We start from the raw sequence: 23,370 nt of genomic DNA, 5'->3' as shown, positions 1-23,370 counted from the left end.
AGAATGAGTTGCAGATATTATGTCCCTTGGGCCTTGAATACTTCAGTGTAAGAACAAGAGCATCCTCACATACCATATAATTATCAAAAGCAGGAAATTTAATATTGACAGAATATGTTAACTGATTCATTCATTTTTTTTAATGCTTTTAATTTTTATTTTTTTAATTTACATCCAAATTAGCATCTAGTGCAGTAATGATTTCAGGAGTAGATTCCTTAGTGCTTCTTACCCATTTAGCCCATCCCCCCCTCCCACAACCCCTCCCGTAACCCTCAGTTTGTTCTCCGTATTTATGAGTCTCTTCTGTTTTGTCCCCCTCCATTTTTATATTATTTTTGTTTCCCTTCCCTTATGTTCATCTGTTTTGTCTCTTAAAGTCATCAGATGAGTGAAGTCATATGATTTTTGTCTTTCTCTGACTGACTAATTTCACTCAGCATGATACCCTCCAGTTCCATCCACATAGTTGCAAATGGCAAGATTTCATTCTTTTTGATTGCCGAGTAATACTCCATTGTGTGTGTTTGTGTGTGTGTGTGTGTGTGTGTGTGTGTGTGTGTGTGTGTATGTATATATATATATATATATACACATACATATGTGTATATATATATATATATATATATATATATATATATACACATACATACATATATACCACATCTTTTTTTTTTTTTTTTTTTTCAACGTTTATTTATTTTTGGGACAGAGAGAGACAGAGCATGAACGGGGGAGGGGCAGAGAGAGAGGGAGACACAGAATCGGAAACAGGCTCCAGGCTCCGAGCCATCAGCCCAGAGCCCGACGCGGGGCTCGAACTCCCGGACCGCGAGATCGTGACCTGGCTGAAGTCGGACGCTTAACCGACTGCGCCACCCAGGCGCCCCATACCACATCCTCTTTATCCATTCATCCCTCGATGGACATTTGGGCTCCTTCCATACTTTGGCTATTGTTGAAAGTGCTGCTATAAACATGGGGGTGCATGTATTCCTTCAAAACAGCACACCTGTATCCCGTGGATAAACGCCTAGTAGTGCAATTCTGGGTCATAGGGTAGTTCTATTTTTAGTTTTTTGAGGAACCTCCATGCTGTTTTCCAGAGTGGCTGCACCAGCTTGCATTCCCATCATTTATTCATTTTTAAAACTTGCCAACTGTTACAGTGTTTTATAGCTATTTTTTTCCTGGTCTGGAATCCAGTTCAGGGTCATGCATTGCATTTATTGTCATGTATTCTTTAGCCTCCTTTAATCTAGAACAGTTCCCCGGGATTTCTTGGTATTTCTTGATTTTGAGAGTTTTAAAGAGTAGAGGCCACTTATGTTGTATGGTTTCCCTCAATGTGGGTTTATTAAATATTTCTTCATGTGTTTAGATTCAGATTACACATTTAAAAAATATCTAGAGCGATGGGAGAATACTTTTTTTAGGCCGTGCATTTTTCATAGGCATATTTACAGGACTGATACAGTGTTTTTCTCAGTGTGTCATATCAGAGGATTCGGGATATCAGTTTTTATATCAGTATTGGTGACATTAGCTTTGATTACTTAGTTCAGGTGGCATCTTGTAAGTTTCTCCATTGTAAAGTTATGGTCTTTCCCTTTTTAAGTAACAAGTAAATCAAAACTACAGCAGTCCTATTTGTCATGAAATGTTAACCTACTTAGTTTTAGCATCTATTGATGCTAAACTCCATCATCCCATCTCTGTTTATTTGTTAGTGTTCTAACAGAAAAGATTTCCCTTCTCCGCCATTTATTCATTGTTTGTGTCAGCAGGGGTTCATGGATTCCTAGTTTTTTCGGTGAGTTCTGGTCCATTGCTATCATTCGTTTGATACTCATTGTCTCAGATGTGGCTGGGGAGAGCCCTATAAGCTGGTGATTCTATCCCTTGTTCTTAGAACATTTCATTACTTCTTTTTTTTAAATTATTTTTTAAAAACTATACATTTTCTTCTTCTTTTATTTCTTTTTTTATTTTCTTAGTGTTTATTTTTATGTTTGAGAGAGAGAAAGAGAGACAGAGTGCGAGCGGGGGAGGAGCAGAGAGAGGGAGACACAGAATCTGAAGCAGGCTCCAAGCTCTGAGCTGTCAGCACAGAGCCAAATGTGGAGCTCGAACCCATGGACCACAAGATCATGACCTGAGCTGAAGTCGGACACTTAACAGACTGAGCCACCCAGGTGCCCCTCTTCTTTTATTTTTTTTTTAAGTTCATTTATTTTGAGACACAGAGAGAGAGTGAGCAAAAGAGGGGCACAGAGAGAGGGATAGAGAGAATCCCAAGCAGGCTCCACACAGTCAGTGCAGAGCCTGATGTGGGGCTCGAAACAACGAACCATGAGATCATGACCTGAACTGAAATCAAGAGTCAGACACTTAGACTGAGCCACCCAGGCACCCCTCATTACTTCTTTATACGAAAAGATTACCAGGATCATCTTGTATTTTCCCTGCCCTAGCCCTGGAATTAGCCTTTTCTCCAAGGAGCCCTGGGTCCTTTTAGTGGATAATGGCAGTTTAAAAATAAGATCTGGGCCCTGGGTGTGTTTATAGCTCCTAGGGTGCCACTGCTTTTATACCTCTCAGTAGATAGAGGTAGGGAAAAACACAAATGTGTGTGTATAACCATGAATTTGTTCTGATGCCTCCAAGTCCAACCTACCTACATGTATCTGTTTAAAAAAAAAAAAAATGGTGTTAGATGTATCATCTTTCTTTTTAGTACAGAGACACATAAAGGAAATAGCCACCACCAAACAAAAGGACAGTTGTTCCAGTACCCAGATAATCTATAATGGCATTAATAAAATGACATATATACATGCTTAGGGTACATAAGTACAAGAAAGCACCAAATAAAAAGCGATAATCTTCTTCCTACCCTAGGCTTGTCCCCAGTTTCATGTGCTTCCTTACAGGAAAAACTTAATACATATATCAGCGTGTATGTATGTATATGAGAGTATGTACTTTTTCTGTTTTCTTTTTTTAATGTTTATTTATTTTGAGAGAGAGAGTGAGCATGAGTGGGGGAAGGACAGAGAGAGAGGGAGAGAGAGAGAATCCCAAGCAGGCCCCACACGGTCAGCACAGAGCCTGATGTGCAGCTTTATCCCATGAACTGTGAGATCATGACTTGAGCCAAAATCAAGAGTTGGATGCTTAACCGACTGAGCCACCCAGGCGCCTTTGTACTTTTTCTCCTTTAATTTTAAGAATTTGACATAGCAGGAAACAGGCTGCGCATACTGTTTATTCTTATTATTCTATTACTATTATTTTGGTAACTCAATATATCCTGGAGGTCTTTCCATACACTGGGTGGCTCTACACTATTCTTTCTAATAACATGGTATGTCTCATTATATGGATAGACTAGTTTTACTTAGCCAGTCTGTTTTGGTGGACATTTTGTTTCCAGTGTCTTGCTATTATAAACAGTGCTACAGTAAACACCCTTCTGCATAGGTCTTGGTCAAAGTATATCCATGGTTTCCCCACAGTTGTTTCTATTAGTCATTTTATTGGTATTATCAGAGCATCTTCCAGAAAGTTCACTTATATAAGCTCACACTTTTGCCTGCAGTGTATAAGGACAGGTTAAATGATTTTGACACCTGCCTCCACACTTCTAAGGCTCCTGATTATAAGTCTCCAGTGTTCCCACCAATCATGGAGACCAAGAATCAAACCAGGCTTCCATTCTAAGACTGTAATTAAATGCCTATTTGTGTTGTTGTTTCTCACCTTAATTTAAAATCTGCAGGTCTAATCTCTCCATGCAAGAACGAACTTCACCTGGTGAATAGAGATACAAAAAAAAAAAAAAAAAAAAAAGTAACATTGGGGTTGTCGTTGTTAGCTGTAAGGGCTTATACTTAAAGCAGTTTGATCTCTAATTTGTAATCAAATGAAGGCAGCTCCCTGATAGAGTCTTACCAGGACCTTTTGCCAGAGGAGAACTGTGGGTGGACCATGAAGTCAGGAGAAGGAGGAGCTGTGACTCTCTCTGACTTCTGGACACTTCCCAACCTCTGATCAGAGAGGAAGCAGACTCAGCCCTTTGTGTGTCTTGTACAAGGGAAGATCAATGTGAAGGTCACTTGATTTTAAATTTCTTCCCAGACTTATCGTTAAAATCTCATGTAAATTGACATTCCATTCTTGTTGAAACATACAAATAATGGCTGGCATGGCTTCCTGCAAAGTCAAGTTGATGGACTGTGTTTATTCTGTAGCTTCACCTGCCTCCTAGTACACTTCCAGTGTTAGAGGCACCAGGCTATATTCAGCTTATCTTTGGCTCAGTCCCACAGAAACAGACCCAAATACAAGTGCAAGTGGTTTATTTGGGAAATAATCCCCAGAAGCACTGCTGACGATACAGGGAAGAGACAGGGAAGGGAAGGAAGCTGATACAGGACTTAATCATGAACAGGTTAGCTCTGTGGGCAGCTGGGTTTCAATCCTGCTGGGGACTGCTGGGACACTACATAGGACAGTGGTTCTCAAACTTTGCTGCACATTAGGATCACCTGGGGAGCTTTTGAAACTCCTGATGTTCAGAATCCCTGGATAATGGGAGCCAGGAGTGAGAGTTTTTTAAACTCCCTTGGTGGTTCCAGTGTACGGTCAAGATTGAGACCACATCTCAGAGTTGTCCCCACAAACTGTAGGAAGCTGGGCTATTTGCCTACTAACTCCAGTACATCATAGGTTGAGGGCTGCTCCTGATGGCATTAAATCCCTAGCATTTCTGGCCAGTAGAAAGCCCAGTAACGTAAGGGAATAGTGATTGCCTAGGGATGTGGACCAGAAGGACTGGCTACACAGCCAGATCTGACATAAAATTTTTTTGTTTTGTGCACTTACAGAGCACCCTCAGTGAGCCATTTAAACTCTTTAAGTCTCAGTTTCCTCAGGTGTAATTATTTTTGTGTGTGTATACAGCTGTAAAGATTGGATGTCACATGTGGAAAGTACCCAGCATGCAGTGGATCCTTTTTTAAAAATTTTTAAATGTTTTTATTTATTTTTGAGACACAGAGACAGAGCATGAGTGGGGGAGGAGCAGAGAGAGAGGGAGACACAGAATCTGAAGCAGGCTCCAGGCTCTGAGCTGTCAGCACAGAGTCCAACACGGGACCCAGACTCACAAACCACAAGATCAGGACCTGAACTGAAGTCGGACACTTAACCGACTGAGCCACCCAGGTGTCCTGCAGTGGATTCTTAATAGATGGTTGTCATTATAAACCCAGCAAAGGGAAGGAGGAATGAAAAGGAAGAGCAGCCAGAATATGCCATAAAAAACCCTAAACTTTAGCAACTCAAGTTGTGAGTTCTAATCTGATAGCCAGTACCTAATGGTTCTGCCAGGGAACCTTTTCTCTACTTAAAGGACTGTCTTGATGAGTTGTCAGGATTTACAATGCGTCTCAGCAGGTGCAGCCAGTATTCACCTCTGCTTTGTGTGGCAAGGTGCCTCTAGGAGTAGATGGTCCAGACACCAGGGAACCAAAGGAAGCCTTGCTCTCCCTATGGTTAAATGCCTGCCTGTTAGCATTTAGGGACCTACTTAGGAATGCATGGGGTGCTGTGGCTGATAAGGCGTCACCAGCACCGGGGTCTTTCTAGATAGGAAAAGGCAGGAACACAAAATGAGTAAAGATCTGAGAACTCTCCTTGTAAAATCAGGTTCCCAGTATTACTGTGGACCACAAACACGTTTGACTCTGAATTGTGCAGTTGGATTATCTAAATTGATTGGTTACACAGAGTAATTATCTAGAAATTAAGCAATTGTTTAGACATTCCCTAAACCATACAAATAACTTTTTTGTTGATAAGGGCTTCAAACCGTTGCATCTGCAAAGAATTTTAATAAATGAGAGTTCATTATGCTGTTAAAAGTAAATGAATGAACACATAAAAGAGGGCCAGGGAAGCATCAGCGATTGTAATGTGTTATGAACGAAGGACTGTGATTAGTCCAAGTCAGTGCACCTGAGAGCCAGTAAAAATATACACAAAATAATTATAGTAATTATTAGAAGGCCAAGGAAAAAGCACTCTGGTTAATTCAATTTTGTGCTTCCTGTCACATCCTATTGTTGAAAATCTTTGTGAATAACACCTCCTTCTCCCAAGTTAAATTGATGCCCATAATGAAGTTTTTCTAGGATAATCTCTCTGGAAAATATACTCACCAGTCTCTACCCTGAATAGATCACGTTTCCGGTCTTCTTTCCTGCTCCTCTGGCCTTGAGTGTTTTTGGAGGGAAAAGTGGTCTATGCTTGAGGAATGACAGTGACTCTGGCTGCCAGTTGGTTAGCAGGGCTGGTGGTGGCACTGACATGCTGGCTGGCTCTCCCCTCCTCCCGTTTGTCCGGTTGGACATGATTTCCTTCCCATGGGAGAGAAGGACCTTTCCTTGGCCAGGACGATTTCATCTCTGCTTCCAAACAGCCTAAAGGCCAGGTGTTCCATGGCCAAAATCAACAATCAGGGCTTTTCCTAGTTTTCCAAAATCAGGTTAGTGGGTAGACTTTTATACATTTTAAGTATTTTCTCTATGGTTTGTTTCCTCTGGCACCTGCTCTCACTTGCTATAGTTGCTTCTGCTACTATTTCGCTGATAGTTGAGTAGCTACTGTGTGCCAGGCATTGTGCTAAGCCCTTTACCCACATTGATCTAGTTAACTCTCACGATAACTTTTGTATTCCCATTTTATAGATGAGGAAACTGAGGTTTGAATAGGTGAAATGATGTGCTTAAGGTTCTACAACAAATACAAGTCATAACTTGGGTGTGAAGCCACCAAGTCTGACTTCAGTGCCAACTTAGCATTTTCAAATGCCATAGTTAATGGCATCTGTTTCAGGCCATAGTTAATGGCATCTGAACATAAAATTACATTTCATGTTAGTTATGGTTTCTTCACTAGTAGCTCAGAGAACACCAGGATTTCCAGGTTTGCTACCCCATGAGCACATAGAAGAGTCTAGAAAACAGCATCAGGTTGCTGGATGTTGGAGAAGGGTGTTTTAAAAATAGGAGGAACTCCCAGGAGTGTATTAAAAATGGAGGAGGGGTCCCTCTCTCGCTCACGCCTGCAGCTTCAGACAGGAGCAAAACAGAATGTGGATCCGTTCCCTGCCCAAACGTGAGTTTAGCAAGTCAAGCTCCAGCTAAGGGCAAGTACAAGAACACAAAATCCTTTTGCTAATCTCTCCCCAAAGAAGGCGCAGATGAAAGGGAGGCATTAAAGCCTCTGAAACCACCAAAGCTGTTTGCCAGCAAAGAGATAAATCAAAAAAGGTTTGAGATCTGGTTTGAATTTAATAATTACAAACGACTAATCGGGGGCCATTTGCTGTCAGGTTGGGAGCTGCACTCCTTCCATCAGTGTGTTTTTGCTGCTCTGCTCACTTGGTTATTAAATAGAAAAGCCCTGTGATTAAATAACAGGGCTGTTCCGACACTAATCAATTCAATCTCAGCCATTTAAAATGAAGTCAGGCCTTGCATTTGCCCTGTCTCTGTGAGAGGAGTAAGGACAACACACTGGAAACGTGACTGAAGGTATCTGGAGAGTGTCCATTTAGACCCCTGTGTGCCGTGAGTAGTTCCAGGATGGTCAGGCTGCGTCCTAGCCAGGTTCCCCCCATCCTGTAGGATCCCCATCTCTGGTACCCACCCTGCCCACCTCACAATGTCAAATAACAACAGAACAGCGGCGACAACAGTGGTAATGGAAAGTGCCACAGTAACAAGAATAATGACCATTTTTTAATCTTTTGCTATTTGCCGGGCCCTGTTCTAAATATTTTATTTCCTTTAATCTTCGAAATAACCCCATGATGGAGAAATCAAAGCTTATGGAAGTGTTTTATAGACACAGATCCCCACATCTAGAAACTGTCCCCAGCCCGTTGTAGGTCCTCAGTGAATAACTGTTGAGCGAATGAAGGGATAAAGAAGTAAGTTTATCACACCAAATAGCAAATAGTGGAGCTGGATTTTGAACTCAGGTCTGTCTCATTTAAGCTCTTAATTTCCTTCAGGTATGTAGGGAAATACCTTGTGAGCCTTTTATATTGTTTTTAAAAGGCATTATTTTAAATGTGTTTAAATATATTTTATATTTTTAATATATTAATTCAAATAAGGTACATATTGGGTTTTTTTAATTTTTAATGTTTATTTTTGAGAGAGACAGAGTACAAGTGGGGGAGGGGGCAGAGAGAGAGAGAGAGAGGGGGGGAGTCACAGAATCTGAAGCAGGCTCTAGGCTCTGAGCTGTCAGCACAGAGCCTGATGCGGGGCTCAAACTCATGAACCATGAGATCATGACCTGAGCAGAAGTTGGATGCTTAACTGACTGAGCCACCCAGGCACCCCATATTGTTTTTAAACAATATAAAAAGAGAAATAGCATTGTAAGGCAGAAAGATCAGTGGTTTGAGAATTAGGCTGGCCTAGAGAGAAATCCCTCTCTAGTATTTACTAATTTTGTGACCTTGAGTGAGCATGAGTGTCCCTCACTGTAAAATGAACACAGCAATTCTTATTTAAACTGGGTTAAAGAGTAGCTTAAATGGAACAGTCCTTTAAATTGTGAGCACAGTGCTTGGCTCATAGCAGGTGCCCACTTTCAGCTTTCACTTCCTTCCGCTTGTGTATTAGAAAGCACCTGGAGGGGCGCCTGGGTGGCTCAGTCGGTTAAGCGTCCAACTTCGGCTCAGCTCATGATCTCACGGTCCGGTCCGTGAGTTCGAGCCCCGCGTCAGGCTCTGTGCTGAAAGCTCAGAGCCTGGAGCCTGCTTCAGATTCTGTGTCTCCCTCTCTCTGACCCTCCCCCGTTCATGCTCTGTCTCTCTCTGTCTCAAAAATAAATAAACATTAGGGGCGCCTGGGTGGCACAGTCGGTTAAGCGTCCGACTTCGGCCAGGTCATGATCTCGCGGTCCGGGAGTTCGAGCCCCGCATCGGGCTCTGTGCTGACAGCTCGGAGCCTGGAGCCTGTTTCCGATTCTGTGTCTCCCTCTCTCTCTGCCCCTCCCCCGTTCATGCTCTGTCTCTCTCTGTCCCAAAAATAAATAAACGTTGAAAAAAAAAAAAGACCTTAAAAAATAAATAAACATTAGAAAGCACCTGGATTCTCCTTGGATTCTGAGGTTCCAAACCTCAAAGATCTCAAGATTTGAGTCTAGAGAGAATGGGAGCTGAGCCCAATAAGGATAAGACATTAAGGCTTGGCCCAGTTCTTCTGAACATTGATCAGTCAGGGATAGGGTCAGTGCTCTCCATAGAGAGCCTTACCCAGGACACCAGAGAAAAACTAGTTGTTTATGGACCATTTACTCATGAGATTTAGTGGTCTACCTTGTTCTATTAGAAGGTAGCCACGCCTAAAGGAGAGAGCCATTGAGTGGCCTGGAGAACAAAGATGCTTCGTGAAAGTGGGTTGGAAGGAGCACAGGTGAAGGCTTATGGTTGAGATAGCAGGATGGTGTTACCAGTAGTGAGTCTCAAACAGAATCCACTCAGATCCATCCAAACATACCCCTATCTCCATCAGACCTTATATCTGAATATATGAAGGGCTTTGCTCTGTTGCAAATTAACAAAGGGGCTTTGTGTTTGTTTGTTTCTTTTGATTCGAGAAACATGAGAGAGTTTTTCTAGCACCCAAGCACCTCTAGAAAGTATCTCATCAAATATGTAACCTGCAGGTCTAAGGAACCAGATAGTATATTCAGCCCCTTTGTTCTCATAAATTCCCCTCTGTAATTGCCTTTCCTGCCTGCCCTAGATAGGTGCCTAGGTGTTCAAAGGGTTCAAGTGCCCATTAAGTTCGCTTATGATTTGGTTCAAGCCGGCTGTTCCCCTTCAGTTGAGGTATTCTTATACTTTGATTCCTTGCTCCTAAAGAATGAATCCCTATGCCATTGCTGAGGGCAGTGCCTGGATAGATGCCCTGGTCATGGGAGTCCCTCACCCTTGAACAGATCTGACATTCCTTCTCATAGGGGGAGTGGAAGTCACCCATATCCCACTTAGACCAATGTTTGAACAGCCATGATTTAACATCTCTATGTATTTTAAGAAAAATAAATGCCTCCATTGGTAAGGGAAAAAAACCTTTCTTATTTGGAAAGCAAGAGTTGTAGCTTAAACTTGCAGGTTTTGTGTCTCCAAGGAAATCTGAGGTTGAAGAATGTCAGCTTTCAGTGATCTTTGCTTTTGAGGTTTTGATTTAATTTTGGCAGCCAGGTGGTTAGCGGAAGGGAAGGGCGTCACCTCAAAAACACTGGCCTCCTTTATTCATTCTTTCGTTTAGTCACTCATTCAGAAATTATTCATTGACCTACTGCACAGGGCACTGGGGTTTAAAGTTATGTACGCAAATCAGCGCAAACTATAGCACCCAAGGCGCTCTGTTTTCATGGTTGAAAGGGAAGTAGACTCTGCATTCGCTTCAGTAAATTGAACAAGAATAACAGGGTGGGTCCTCCTGTTGGAGGCTCCTCCAATTGGCTGATGAGAACATGCAGGGCCAAGTGTGTAAATGCAGACAGTTTGCTCAGTGTCCTTCCAGCCTAGGAACCTCCCTCCCCTACAGGTAAGCTGCCCTTTGTTTCTGATGCACAGGGAAAGTAAAATGGTGGCTTGACTCAGCCCTAGCCTACCTGGTGGCAGGCAGTGATAGCCTCTAAAACTATAAAGGACCACAAAATGTTATCTAGGTGTACTGTCTTCAAGGCCAGTTCTTTAATAGAATAAGTTATAAAGGTGTTTCCTCCCCAACTCCTCATGTGCAACACTTCCTTACTCCATCTCTGTACGATGTGCCCTTCCAGACTCTGGGACAGGACAGTGTAGTGGGGAAACACATAGCCTGGAGCCTGATGATTCCAGACTCTGCCTCTTGCTAATTATAGAACTTTGGGCAAATCCCTGCCCCTCTCTGAACCTCCATCTCCTCCTCTGTAAAATGGAGATAACACTTGTTCCTGCCCACCTCCTGGGATGGTCGTGAGAATCAAATCAGATCATGCATATGAAGATTTAGCTCTGTGATGGGAAGGTGGTGAGTATTAAATTGGCCAAAGCTAGTTATTGTCATTATCAATCATTCTGGTGAAGTTCAAAATGAGTGTAGTGTCCTGTCACACCCTCTGCTTTCTGAGATACACATTTGTCTGTGTCTCCAGGATTTAAATTTCCCATGAACTGTTCTTCAGATCGTTGACATGAGCTCAGCTCTCCAATAGTTTGGAAATTCCTGGGTGGAATGTAGAAGCTCCTAGGTTGTGGTATGCAACCCATGCATGGGGCTGTGTCACCTGCACACCTTTCATCGAGTGGGCCAATCAGGCTGGCTGGTCTGGTGGAATGGGTGCCCATTTGGTCCCCTCCACTCTCTCCCGCTGTGCCCCCATTGGAGTTGGGTGATTGGTGAAGATAACAAGCTTCTCAAAGGGTGCAGGACTGAGGGCATCTGCAAAACAATCAAGTGCTATCGTAGGGTGTGGGGGCCACGCATCAGGTACTGCAGCAGGTTCTGGAACGTGACCTTGACAGACCAAGTCCTGCCTTCATGGGCTTACGGCTCATGAGAAGGTCAGCCAAAAACCAGAAAACAAAAGATTAAATTAAATGGGGGAAGGGAAGGAGGAAAAAAAAATAGATACAAATAGGGAGGGAGGGAGGCAAACCACAAGAGACTATTAAATACAGAAAACAAACTAACGGTGGGTGGGGAGGTGGGGGAGAGGGAAAATGGGTGATGAGTATTGAGGAGGGCACTTGTTGGAATGAGCAGTGGGTGTTGTATGGAAGCCAACTTGATAATAAATTGTATTCATAAAAAAATTAAAAAAGTAAATCATCGTTCTAAACCGTGTCTCCCTTTCTAGTCTGTCTCAGCACTTCATCTGACTCATTCACAACGGAGATCACAATCTGTAATTATTTTATTTTCTTTTTACTCCCAGTTAGTGAGCATGGAGCTTGCCTCGCTCATTCACTGCTGTATCCCCAGATCCGCCGCAGGGCTTTGCACATCAGAAGTACTCAGTAAACACAAAACAAGTGAACAGATGGCTAAACGACACTTGTGAAGTTTTTGCTTCAGGCCCAGAACTTAACCATCAGGCTCCTTCTTGGTTGCTGGCAGTGGTCAGTCACCACCCCCTGTAATAGAAATTGAAAAGAAAATCCATTTTGATAACCCTTCAGCTTTCATTTTATAAATGTGTGGGTTTCTCAAGGAGATCCCTCTATCCCCGATTAAGTGGCCATGGCTTAATTAAAAAGGCTACTAGAGGACGTTTATCTTCTGGATTTGACACTTGGAGCATGTGAAGTGTCAGAGGTTAGGGGTGCTCTGGAGACTGAGTTCCAGCCCTGGGTAATTGTTGAGTTGGTCTGGAGAGAGCTATATGCCTCTGAGGGAAAAAACTCTTGGAGTGCCTGGGTGGCTCAGTTGGGTAAGCATCTGACTCTTGATTTTGGCTCAGGTCATGATCTCACGGTTTGTGGGTTCAATCCCTGAGTTGGGCTCTGCACTGATAGCACAGAGCCTGCTTGGGATTCTCTCTTTCCCTCTTTCTCTCTCCCCAGCCCTGGCTCATATGCACACTCTCTCTATTTCTCTCTCAAAAATAAACATTTAAAAAAAAACCCGTCTTATTATCCCCTCTCCTTCACCAGGATGGGCTTCTTGAGATAACAGGCTACCATTAACATGTTGCATTGACAAAATTGTTGAGCTCTAGGTCTGGAATTGTAGCACCATGAAATTCTATAACTTGACAATATTGGGTAGCAGCATATATCTGTGTGGCTTGCAGTTTGGGTAACACGTGACAGGAGCTGCTATTTATTGTGTGCCTACTGTGTGTCAGGCCTCGTTCCTGCCTCCATATGCATATCATCCATGATCCTAGCAACAACCCTACCTGGTAGGCATTATTCACCTCATAGACAACATCCCAGAGCCTCTGCCCCTCATGGCATTTCCCAAGCGCCCAGGTATAACACTGTGGCCTCTCAACGCAAGAGAAGCCAGACTCAAGAAGGGCACAGACTATCCTGGGTAGCAGCTGTCCCCTCTCTTACACCCCAGCACGTGTTACTGATTGATTGCAGCATTGTCCCATTTTGCTGTGCTGTGTACTGCTTCTCAATACAGCTCCAGGCAGAGGCTACCAGACGTTCCGGGTAGCAAATGAGTTGTAACCTATTTGCCAAGCATGCTTTCAGTGATATGTGTGAAGGGTTTTGCCCCAGAAATTAGAATCCTGGATTCAGAGTGTTACACCCTAGCCATGTTACTTTGAACAAATTGTTTATCTCCCCTGACTTCAGTTTATTTATCCTAGAATGGAAATTATCCTTTGCTGTACTTGCCTCAAAAAGTCACCTTGTAAATATTAAGCAGTGAATTGGCTTCACTGACACCACAGTGCTGCTTTTAACTGTAACTAGATGATGAATCAGTAAGGGTCAGGTCCCTATACCAACACGAAGCACTCTCAAAATGGCACGTGGCTCTCCCCTTTTTTTCAAGGCTCCCCTCAAAGCCCCTGAATAGAGTATCTGACCCCCTAAAAATCACCTGGTGAGTTTGTTAATGCAGATTCTTGAGCACCATCCCAGATGGCTGATTTGGTATCCTGGTTCCTGGCCTTCATCTCTAAATCATTCCACTGCTCAGATGGAATAATATGTAAGATCTAGAACTCCCATTTCTCTGGATAGAACTATGTGCACCTGTGGGGTTCTAAAGATCTAGGCAGCTGGCTATGGAACAAGAGCCCCTCGTCCCCTCCCAATATCTTTGGCCTACGCAAACACCTTCTTCTCTGAGAAGACCTCTCCAACCCCCACCGACGCTAAACTACTTATTCCTCACTGGGCTTGCAGAGTCTTCTAAGCCATGTTTTGAGCACCCACTGTGTACCAGGCACTCTGCTAAGCTCTAAAATGTGTTACCATATTTACTCCTCTCCCTTTGAGAGTAGAAGCTAATATCATCACTCCCACCTTAAGAGTTGAGAAGGGGTAACTCAGAAAAGTGAAGTGACCTTCCTAGGATGTTTGGATTTTTCTACATTCTAGTTAATTCCTTCAGGGTCTGTCCCTCCTGAAAGAATGTGAGTTAAGAAACTCACTCTCTGCTGCTGCTGGTCTTTGCAGTCCCAGAAGCAAAAGCAGGGCCAGGCTCATGATAGATGTTCAACAAATCTTCCTTGAACTGATTTGAAGAAATACTAGGACAATTGTAGTAAGACAGACAAGGATGGCTCAGGTTGCTTTCCACTTGCTGTCTTTCCTGCTCAGGGTATGATAGAGGAGGAGGAAGAGGTGGGCTTCTTTAGGGATTGAAGACTAACATGTCTGTGGATTCCATGGGAACTTCATGCCAGTGATTCTGGTCCTTTGGTAAGTTTCTGCCAAGTTATGATCAGGAGACTTAAAAAGTCATACCATAGGGACTCAAGTGATACTTGCCCTATGGTTGGTTGAGCTGGAATGCAGAAGTGAGGTGAATGTATCCCTGATGAGCTCTATTATGGTTTGTAGATGGAGTTTCTTTTCTTTTTATAAAGAAGAAAATATATTTTCCACATCTAACCTGGCAGATGGTCATAAGTTCATTTCAAATACAGTTTTCTTCAGTTCCAGTAATGATTTTTCTTGGTGTTGATGGCTATAAAACAGGAAGATTGGAGATGATGTCTAAGATTTGTTCCAGCATTCTGGTTCTGTGATTATATCAGGATCCTGGACGAAGTTTAGAACTTTAAATTTAAATTACCCAAGTACAAAGCACCTCTAGAAATGAAATATCTTCAAGTGAATTAGAGTTCCTTTCCGGTCTAGCGTCTTCTTCCAAGTTAGTCAGAATCTGAACTTTGTATCTAAATATCTAAGCCTTAATATATAAAGACATTTAGGAAAAAAAGGAAATACAAAAAAAAATTGTAGCAGCAGGAATTAGAATAATGTAAACCAATTACCTTAGAGTTTGAAGCTTCTCCATGATTTCTTAAGCTTTCTTAGAATTGTTCGTTTACATAGGTTGGTTAAAGGTTTTCGGGAAACACGGTAGAAATGGCAAGGGTTGTATGTGCCATTCGATTGATTGCTTTTTTTCTTCCCTTAATCAAAGCCATAATCCCTGTTTGCATTTGAACCTTGTCTATCGTTTGTTTTGCAGCGAAAACGCAAGCAGAGCACCCAAGATGAGGATGCCGTTAGCCTTTGCAGTCTCGACATAAGCGTAAGTACAGCGCTTCCTGTTTCCTCTGCCGTGAGAACACGTCTCAGCTCTGAATCTGTCAACATGCTGTGTGCCATAAGTGGGCTTCCAGGATCCGACAATGGAAGTTGTGAACTGGGGAAAACTCTTTTTGACATTTCACTTGACTGGAGAAAGCTGCGTGGCCGACTTAAGCTCCCAAGCCAAGCTGTTTATTGCTCATGTTTTGTTTTTGTTTTTGTTTTTCTCATGAAATGAAGTATGAAATCAGTGCATCTGAGTAGAGTCTAGATAAATGCCACTGTGCTGTTTTAGAGGCTGGTTCCAGAAGATGGTCAGATGTTTGTCTCCCTTACAGGGAAGTTAGTGAGTTGGTCAGGCAGCCGGTGCCCAAAGGCTGGGAGAGGTCTCCAGCAGCTGGCAGAGTGAGTGACTTTGGATTTAACAGATCTTCGTCTGACTCCAGATTCTACACTTACCATTTATGTGACACCTTTCCTTGCCTCTGTTTTCTCATCTGGAAAATAGGGATGAAAAGACGTCACCTAACAGGATTGTTGTGAGGATCAAATAAAACAACAAAAGTGAGACTACCAAGCACACTGCCTGGGACATACTAGGCACCCACCAAATGTGAGCCTTCTATTTTTCTTTAAAAGCAGAAGTTTGCAAAAGATATTTGATGACATGTTAGTTGAGTGCTGGCGATGAGAGAGGCAAAGAACTTTCTTGAATTTTTCAGGCTGTGTCCTTGGTGCTTAATTTCAGCAGCTTTCTTTGTATGGCTTCTTTGTCTCCCCAGTGACACAACTGGGAAGCCAACATGGGCCTCCGATGCACTTATTATCAAAGGGCTGGGGGTGGATATTCAGGCCCTCCTGGGATCCCTGTGTCCATCCATTATCTGTACTTCCTTGGAGTCTGGTCATTGTGCATGGTGGATCCATCCAGCTTTGGGCCCTGGTCTTCTCCTCTGTGGAAACCATAGAAGCCATTGTTATGAGATGAGAAGGCTTCTGTGCTAATAATTAAGAACCGGGTCATGATCCTGGCTCTGCCTATAACTAGCAGTGCAACCTTGGGCAAGTTGAATCTCCTCTCTGGGCCTCAGTTTCCTCATTTGTTAAAAAAAAAAAAAAAAGTTTGAGATCAAGTCCTCTGAAACCATTGTGAATATTTGGAACTTTGTTGAACATGGATTATTTGGTTCTCGTATGACAGCATTTAGTTAAATGTTCTTCCAGTATAAACAATGCTCTTCCAGTTATTTTTAAATGTTTTTATTTATTTATTTTCATAGAGACAGAGAGAGGGCACAAGCAGGGGAGGGCAGAGAGAGAATCCCAAGCAAGCTCTGAACTGACAGCACAGAGCCCGACTTGGGGCTTGATCTCACGAACCGTGAGATCATGACCTGAGCGGAAATCCGGAGTCTGTCGCTTAACTGACTGAGCCATCCAGTCACCTCTAATTATTGAAGAGTTTTCTGTGATGCAAATAGCCATGATGGAATGATCCTGAGCTGGTGTCTAATTAATGTACTTGGACATCTTTATTTCACCATATGGTGTTTGTTCCAGTCTTTAGACCATCAGATTGATGGAGTTGGACCAGTTTACTAGGATACCATGGTAACAGGACAAAAAGATGATGTTCTTCTGGGTTTTACTTTACTCACTGAATGTTTTATTATTGACAGGTGAAGTCAATGACACTCTTAGTAGCAGTAAGGTTTTTGTTGTTTGAATATTTTTAATTTTGTGGGAATTATTAGAATCATTGACTTTGAGAATTGAAAGAACCTTAGCCACCATCTAGTTCTGTCCTCTCACTTTGAAAATGAACAGTAGAAGCCCAGGGAGATGTCGTGATTTAGGTAAGACTTTAGTCGTTTCTGCAATTATATCTCATCATACATATTTCTTCAACTACATTATACTATATTTATTTTTCAGGAAAACATGTCTCTAGAAGTTTTTAAATTAAAAAACACTAAACTCTCTTATATGAAAAGATTATTTATGAGTTGTGATTTGGTTTTTGTCTTGATTGGCATCAATGACCTTGTCTTCTCATGAAGGTCACTTAAGTCTCATATAATGAATGATCCAACCTCTTTTCTCTTGGTGCGGCTACAAAAGACATTTCTCTCCACACCCCACCCCCTCTTTTAATCATCTCATAGCATGTTTTGTTATAATAAAGAGACTTTTTTTTTTTAATTTTTTTTTTCAACGTTTATTTATTTTTGGGACAGAGAGAGACAGAGCATGAACGGGGGAGGGGCAGAGAGAGAGGGAGACACAGAATCAGAAACAGGCTCCAGGCTCTGAGCCAGCAGCCCAGAGCCCGACGCGGGGCTCGAACTCACGGACCGCGAGATCGTGACCTGGCTGAAGTCGGACGCTTAACCGACTGCGCCACCCAGGCGCCCCAATAAAGAGACTTTTATAGAAATCTAGCTTTATGCTTAGGGATATGCTATGGCCAAATTCCTTTCTAATTTGCCTGTCATTTTTTCCTGAATCTTGGCAGACAGATTCTAGAACCTGGGACAAGTTTCCTACAGATATTATCACATAATATTATAATAAATGTAAAAGTTAGAAAGACCCTACAAATCTCCTAGACTCTTAGAAGCTGTTAGAAGACATGAAAACTGGTGTGTTCTAGGTTTACCAACAATCCCAGTCACATGGAAATGATAAGATGTGTGACAGATCAAGATGAGGCCTTGGGAGAAGTGGTACTGATTTTCCATGCCTTCTACCTAATAGCCATTCAGCAGACATATTTTGAACTGAATAAGTAGGAGGTGCAGTCACTCACATTATTTTCCATAAAAGGCAATAATGTCTAAATAAATAGATAAGTCCAATAAATTAAGTGTTCTAATAAATAAATGGCCTTTGCAGGTCACTCGAAGATGCTTTAAAATGGCAATAGCTCAGTAATTGCAGTCCCTTAACTAACCAGCAGCATTACTGAAGAGTTGCTTGAAACTGCTTCTATGTGTAGTGGAAAGTATCTAAAAAGAAGGTGGGTTCTGATGGATGACTCATATGAGAGGATGTGAGGGTTTGGGAAAATAATACTAGTAACTCTCAATTTTGATTCCATTTAATAAGTGGAAAGATAGTCATCAGATGTGTAGTTTCAATAAGAAGTTACTAGATGAGGGGATGGGGTCCTTTGGGGATCATGGTCAAATTTCCATTGCGTTGCAGCTCAATGCTGCATATACATTGAGCTCTTGGTTTTTACTTATTGTTTGATTGGTTTTTAAAAGCAAAAAAAAAAAAAAAAAAAAAAAACCAGTGAACCCTAATGTGTGTGTAGAATTTACCATACATACCCCTTTTATTTTATTTTATTTTATTTTAAATTTTTTAAACGTTTATTTATTTTTGAGACAGAGAGAGACAGAGCATGAACAGGGGAGGAGCAGAGAGAGAGGGAGACACAGAATCTGAAACAGGCTCCAGACTCTGAGCTGTCAGCACAGAGCCTGACACGGGGCTCGAACTCACGGACCGTGAGATCATGACCTGAGCTGAAGTCAGACGCCCAACCGACCAAGCCACCCAGGCGCCCCTACATACCCCTTTTAAAGAACTATATCTGTGGCATAGAGTAGGCAGATATTAACACAGAGGAAATCTTCCCCCTTTGATTAAAAAGTATGTATAGGGCCCCTCAGGGTGTCTGAGTGATGATAACCCCAAACATTCCCACTGACATCTTGCTTTAGTTTAAAGCCTCAGATGACGATTCTGATAGGTGACTGGAAAGGAGTTTTTCCTCCTAACCTCCTGTTGAACTTGGGCTTACAGACCAAATAGGAGTGTATAAGCTAAGAAAAAAGCTTATTTTTTCAGACAAGAATCTTCCATTATTTGGGGGATCATGGACTCTTTTGGGAATCTGGACTCAAGAAAATTTTACAAGATTGACGTGTGATTTCATGGGCCCAGTGGAGCTCAGCCAAGACCCCATTTAAGAGTTCCTCTTAAAAAGGGAATTGGGGGGCGCCTGGGTGGCGCAGTCGGTTAAGCGTCCGACTTCAGCCAGGTCACGATCTCGCGGTCCGTGAGTTCGAGCCCCGCGTCGGGCTCTGGGCTGATGGCTCAGAGCCTGGAGCCTGTTTCCGATTCTGTGTCTCCCTCTCTCTGCACCTCCCCCATTCATGCTCTGTCTCTCTCTGTCCAAAAAAAAAAAAAAAAAAAAAAAAAAGGGAATTGGAAGGGTCTTAAGGTATGGTGATGTATCTCCAAAGAATTATTCTCCCACCCTCCACCCCCAGCACTTGGTGGAAAATGAATTGTGATGGAATGCCTATGCTAGTTGACGCTATAATTGTTCTCTAATTTTTCCCACCGCTTTATCCGAGCCAGTAGCTGAGCCCCCAGCTTCCTGGCAGGATGGAACACAAACTATTCCAGAAAAAAAAGGAAAAAAAAAAAAAAGGCAACCTATGCTTTTGAGAACAAACTGCAGAGTGGAGAGTGCTCCTAGCAGCCGCCTACAAATCTCCTCTCACGTCAGAGGATACGAGTGGGATGGTTTCAGGGACATTGCTTCCCCCACAGCACTTTTCTGTTTTAACTTCTAATGGGAGAGAGATGCCTGAGTGAAGAGCCAGTGTTCATGATGCCCTAGGAGAGGCCCTTGGTGGAAGAACCAGGTGAGCCCCTGATGAAGGGCACCGCCTAGCACCAAGCATCCTTTCTCAAAAAATAAATGAGTTCTGGGGCAGGCATGAAAATAGTTTCCAGTGATAAAAAACAATGTAAAAGATGAAAAGGAATGAATACATGTTCTTTGTAGAAAATTTGGACAATGTGAATAAGACAAGTCATTAATAATCCCACCTCAAGGCAGTAGCTACATTTTGATGCATTATCTTCTTGGCATTTTATGCACACACTTTAAAACGTTTCATTATGAATAGTGCAGACATACAAAATGGCATCAAAGGTAATATAAAATGTAACCACTAATGCAACTGAGGAAATATGCCCTTAACAAAAAAGCGGAAAGTCCTTGCAAACCCCTTGCTCTGCTGATGTTTAATGTTTATTTTGCCTTGCCTGTCTATAAACTTGCTACAATACGTGTATCCCTAAGTAGCATATATATTTAAGTTTATATAAGCACAAATTTTAAAAATTGGGATCATAACACATATTAATTTATTCCTGAAGTTTTCATCTACTACATTGAGATCATGTCACCACATCCTAAAATGTTCCTTAAGAACATTATGTTTTAAAAAAAATTTTTTTAACGTTTATTTATTTTTGAGACAGAGAGAGACAGAGCATGAACAGAGGAGGGGCAGAGAGAGAGGGAGACACAGAATCCAAAACAGGCTCCAGGCTCTGAGCTGTCAGCACAGAGCCTGACGCGGGGCTCGAACTCACGGACTGGGAGATCATGACCTGAGCCGGAGTCGGACGCTTAACCGACCAAGCCACCCAGGCGCCCCAAGAACATTATTTTTAATAACTATATAGTACTTTGTTAGATGAATGCACCAGTTGTTTTTAGCCAATCCTTTATTGGATATTTAGGTAAATTATAATTTTTTACTATTATAAATAACATTGACAGGCATTTAAGAGTATCTGTGTAATCTTTTATCAGTAGGATAAAATGGATAAAATACGAAATTCCTAGCTAAAAGAGTATAAATATTTTTAAACCCATGAGCAGGTTTGTACCCCTTCTAGCAGTGAGAGGTAGAAATGCAGTTCAGGGCAGTTGACTCTCATTCAGAAACTCAGAACAGGGATTGTTCTCATGTTTCTCTGGCCCATTTCTTTCAACTGTATTGCTGGTCTCTTGCTAAGTATGTGACTTTATATGGGGCATTTGCTTATACCTCGTCTTTGGGAAGAGTCCCTCCTGCTGCCCCTGGCAAGGCCCAGACCCCTCTTGTGACTGGGGGGGGATGGGACCAATACAGGTAGAGCTAGTATTAGGGGGCATCCATTCCCTGCTGAAGGGGCTTCCCCATGGGAGCAGGTGGCTGAACCATGAGTGGGGGTGGGATAAGATCCACTGAATCCACACAACCACCCTGTCACCATAGGTGTTATCATACCCTTTTGAAGATGAGGAAACTAAGTCTCAGAGAGACAAACAATTTGCTCAAAGTCCTAGCTTATTGTAGATTCAAGCCCAGGATGGTCGGATTCCACAGCTTCCCCACAAGGCCTCCAGGCCAGGAAGAAGGTGAAATCATTAGGCTCCATGGCTTCTGGTAGTAGATGATGTACAGGACATTCAGCTCCTCTTATTGGCAAACCTTGGAGGTTTATGACATTTTTGTTACCTGTGCTTTCTGATTATTTACCCTGTTATATGGATATAGAAGGGGGAAAGAACTCTCCTGCCTCGATGAACCTAAATGATGTTTCATTGCTAGGATATGTTAAAGCAAATGTTGAATAGCAGCAGGGATTACTTTATCTCTGCTCAGCACAGTCCAGATAATTTAAAAAGATACCATTTCTGTGGTTTTGTTTCTCTTGGTCTATTCTGGAACTTACTAACTGGGGAGAGTGATTAGCCTTGCCCTGGCCAGCATGGGGCCTTGATGAATAATGGGAGCGTGTAATAAGGCTTTGACCACCCAGGAGACCAAGCCTGGTCTTCACTGGCACGTGCTTATATTTAACCTGTTGGCCTTTTTTCTGTTTTGGATTTATGATCTGCTGTTGCTGCCTGTGAAATTTCTTGGGCCAAAAATAATGGAGACCCTATGTTGTGTTCAAGGTGGTTCTGATGCTGCCATGTCTAATGGCAAATTTGCTCCTTATTGACACTGGACACATTCCATCTAGCCTTTGGCCGAATTGACTAGGTGGTGAGTTGTAATCATCAGTGTGATCTTTACTCTTTGACCTCCCTCTTGAAACGCACCATGACGATGAAATTCTAAGGAGCTTCAGGAGACACCTTCAGAAGGTAATGATGTAACCAAGTGTCAATCATCATTTACCACTGCCTTCAAAGTGACACTGATGGGGCCCGTGTTAGATGAGACTTCTCATGCTCTGAGAATACCTATTTGTTTGAATTTGTCATCAGAATCACACACTTTGGGAGCTTAGAGACTGAACACTGCTCTATACTTCAGTTTCCTCACATGGAAACTGAAATCAAAACAGTGCCCTTAGGGTAGTAAGGATTGAAAGGAGTTAGTTCGTGTAAAGCACTTAGGACCTAGCCCATAGTAAGTACAAAAATACTAGCTATTATTCTGTTGATTTCATAATATAAAACTGACTTTATGGTTAAATTTAAGGTTAAATTACGGTTATATTTTTTTGTTGGGACAAGCATTCCATAAACCAAACCGATCATGATTTTTTTTTTAAATACCAGTATATGAAGAGTCATATACAAGGAGTTTTATTTCAGAATTTTAAAAATAATAGCCCAAAGCTGGAAACAGCATGAATACCCAAATTCTATAGAGACTTGTACATATATTATAAAATATAAATGTAAAACACAATGACAGAGCACACAAAATGTAAATTTGTATATTTGTCTGTGTAGAGGAAGGAATAAACATCGAAGAATATGCACTGTGGTGTGGGTAGTGGTTATTTGGGAGATTGGAATTATGTGAAGAAGAGATTGAATTCTAGGGTTCTTAACCTTTGACATCTTGTGAAACCTGTGAATACCCCTTCCCCACAGAAGACCATCAATGTGGGCCTAAAATCAAATATGTAAGATTACAACAAAATCCAGTTATATTGAAATACAGTTAGCAAAATATTTAAATTATAAATTGGTGGTAAGAAGTACACATAAGCTTCTTAAAGCTTTAAGTAACAAGATCTGGCAGACAAGTCTAATAACTAATACACCTTCTATGAGATGATAAGAGTAAGTGGTATTTTGAAATACCTACACCAACCACTTTGCAGTTTGAAAATACAGTGATTTCTATGATGACAGTGTCACAGGTCTGCTAATGCTTCTGTGATCTGCGGTCTTCATTCAAACTGGAAGAAAATGTTAAATTTCAGTTGTTAATGAGACTAACGATGTATTTTTTCCC

At 42.0% G+C, this 23,370-nt stretch overlaps 1 protein-coding gene and 1 long non-coding RNA gene across 8 annotated transcripts in view; one reads left to right on the top strand and one right to left on the bottom strand.

The window, feature by feature from the left end:
* Nucleotides 1–23,370, top strand: part of ARHGEF3 (Rho guanine nucleotide exchange factor 3) — a 309,958-nt gene that overhangs the window by 148,946 nt on the left and 137,642 nt on the right. For all 7 annotated transcript variants that reach the window (XM_045493273.1, XM_045493267.1, XM_045493270.1 and 4 more), the window contains one exon: nt 15,249–15,311. In XM_045493273.1, coding sequence (XP_045349229.1) covers nt 15,249–15,311 — 63 coding nt within the window. The remainder of the gene's footprint in view (nt 1–15,248; nt 15,312–23,370) is intronic.
* On the bottom strand, nt 11,992–14,569 carry LOC123605768. The gene is made up of 2 exons (XR_006715880.1): nt 13,644–14,569; nt 11,992–12,217 (listed from the first exon to the last, which is right to left on the bottom strand). It is a non-coding gene; the product is annotated as an uncharacterized LOC123605768 (long non-coding RNA).

The sequence above is a fragment of the Leopardus geoffroyi genome, chromosome A2 (assembly GCF_018350155.1).
Source record: "Leopardus geoffroyi isolate Oge1 chromosome A2, O.geoffroyi_Oge1_pat1.0, whole genome shotgun sequence".
Classification (NCBI taxonomy): domain Eukaryota; kingdom Metazoa; phylum Chordata; class Mammalia; order Carnivora; family Felidae; genus Leopardus; species Leopardus geoffroyi.
The sequence above is the reverse complement of the archived record's forward strand: the minus strand, read 5'-3'. Positions and strand labels throughout refer to the sequence as shown.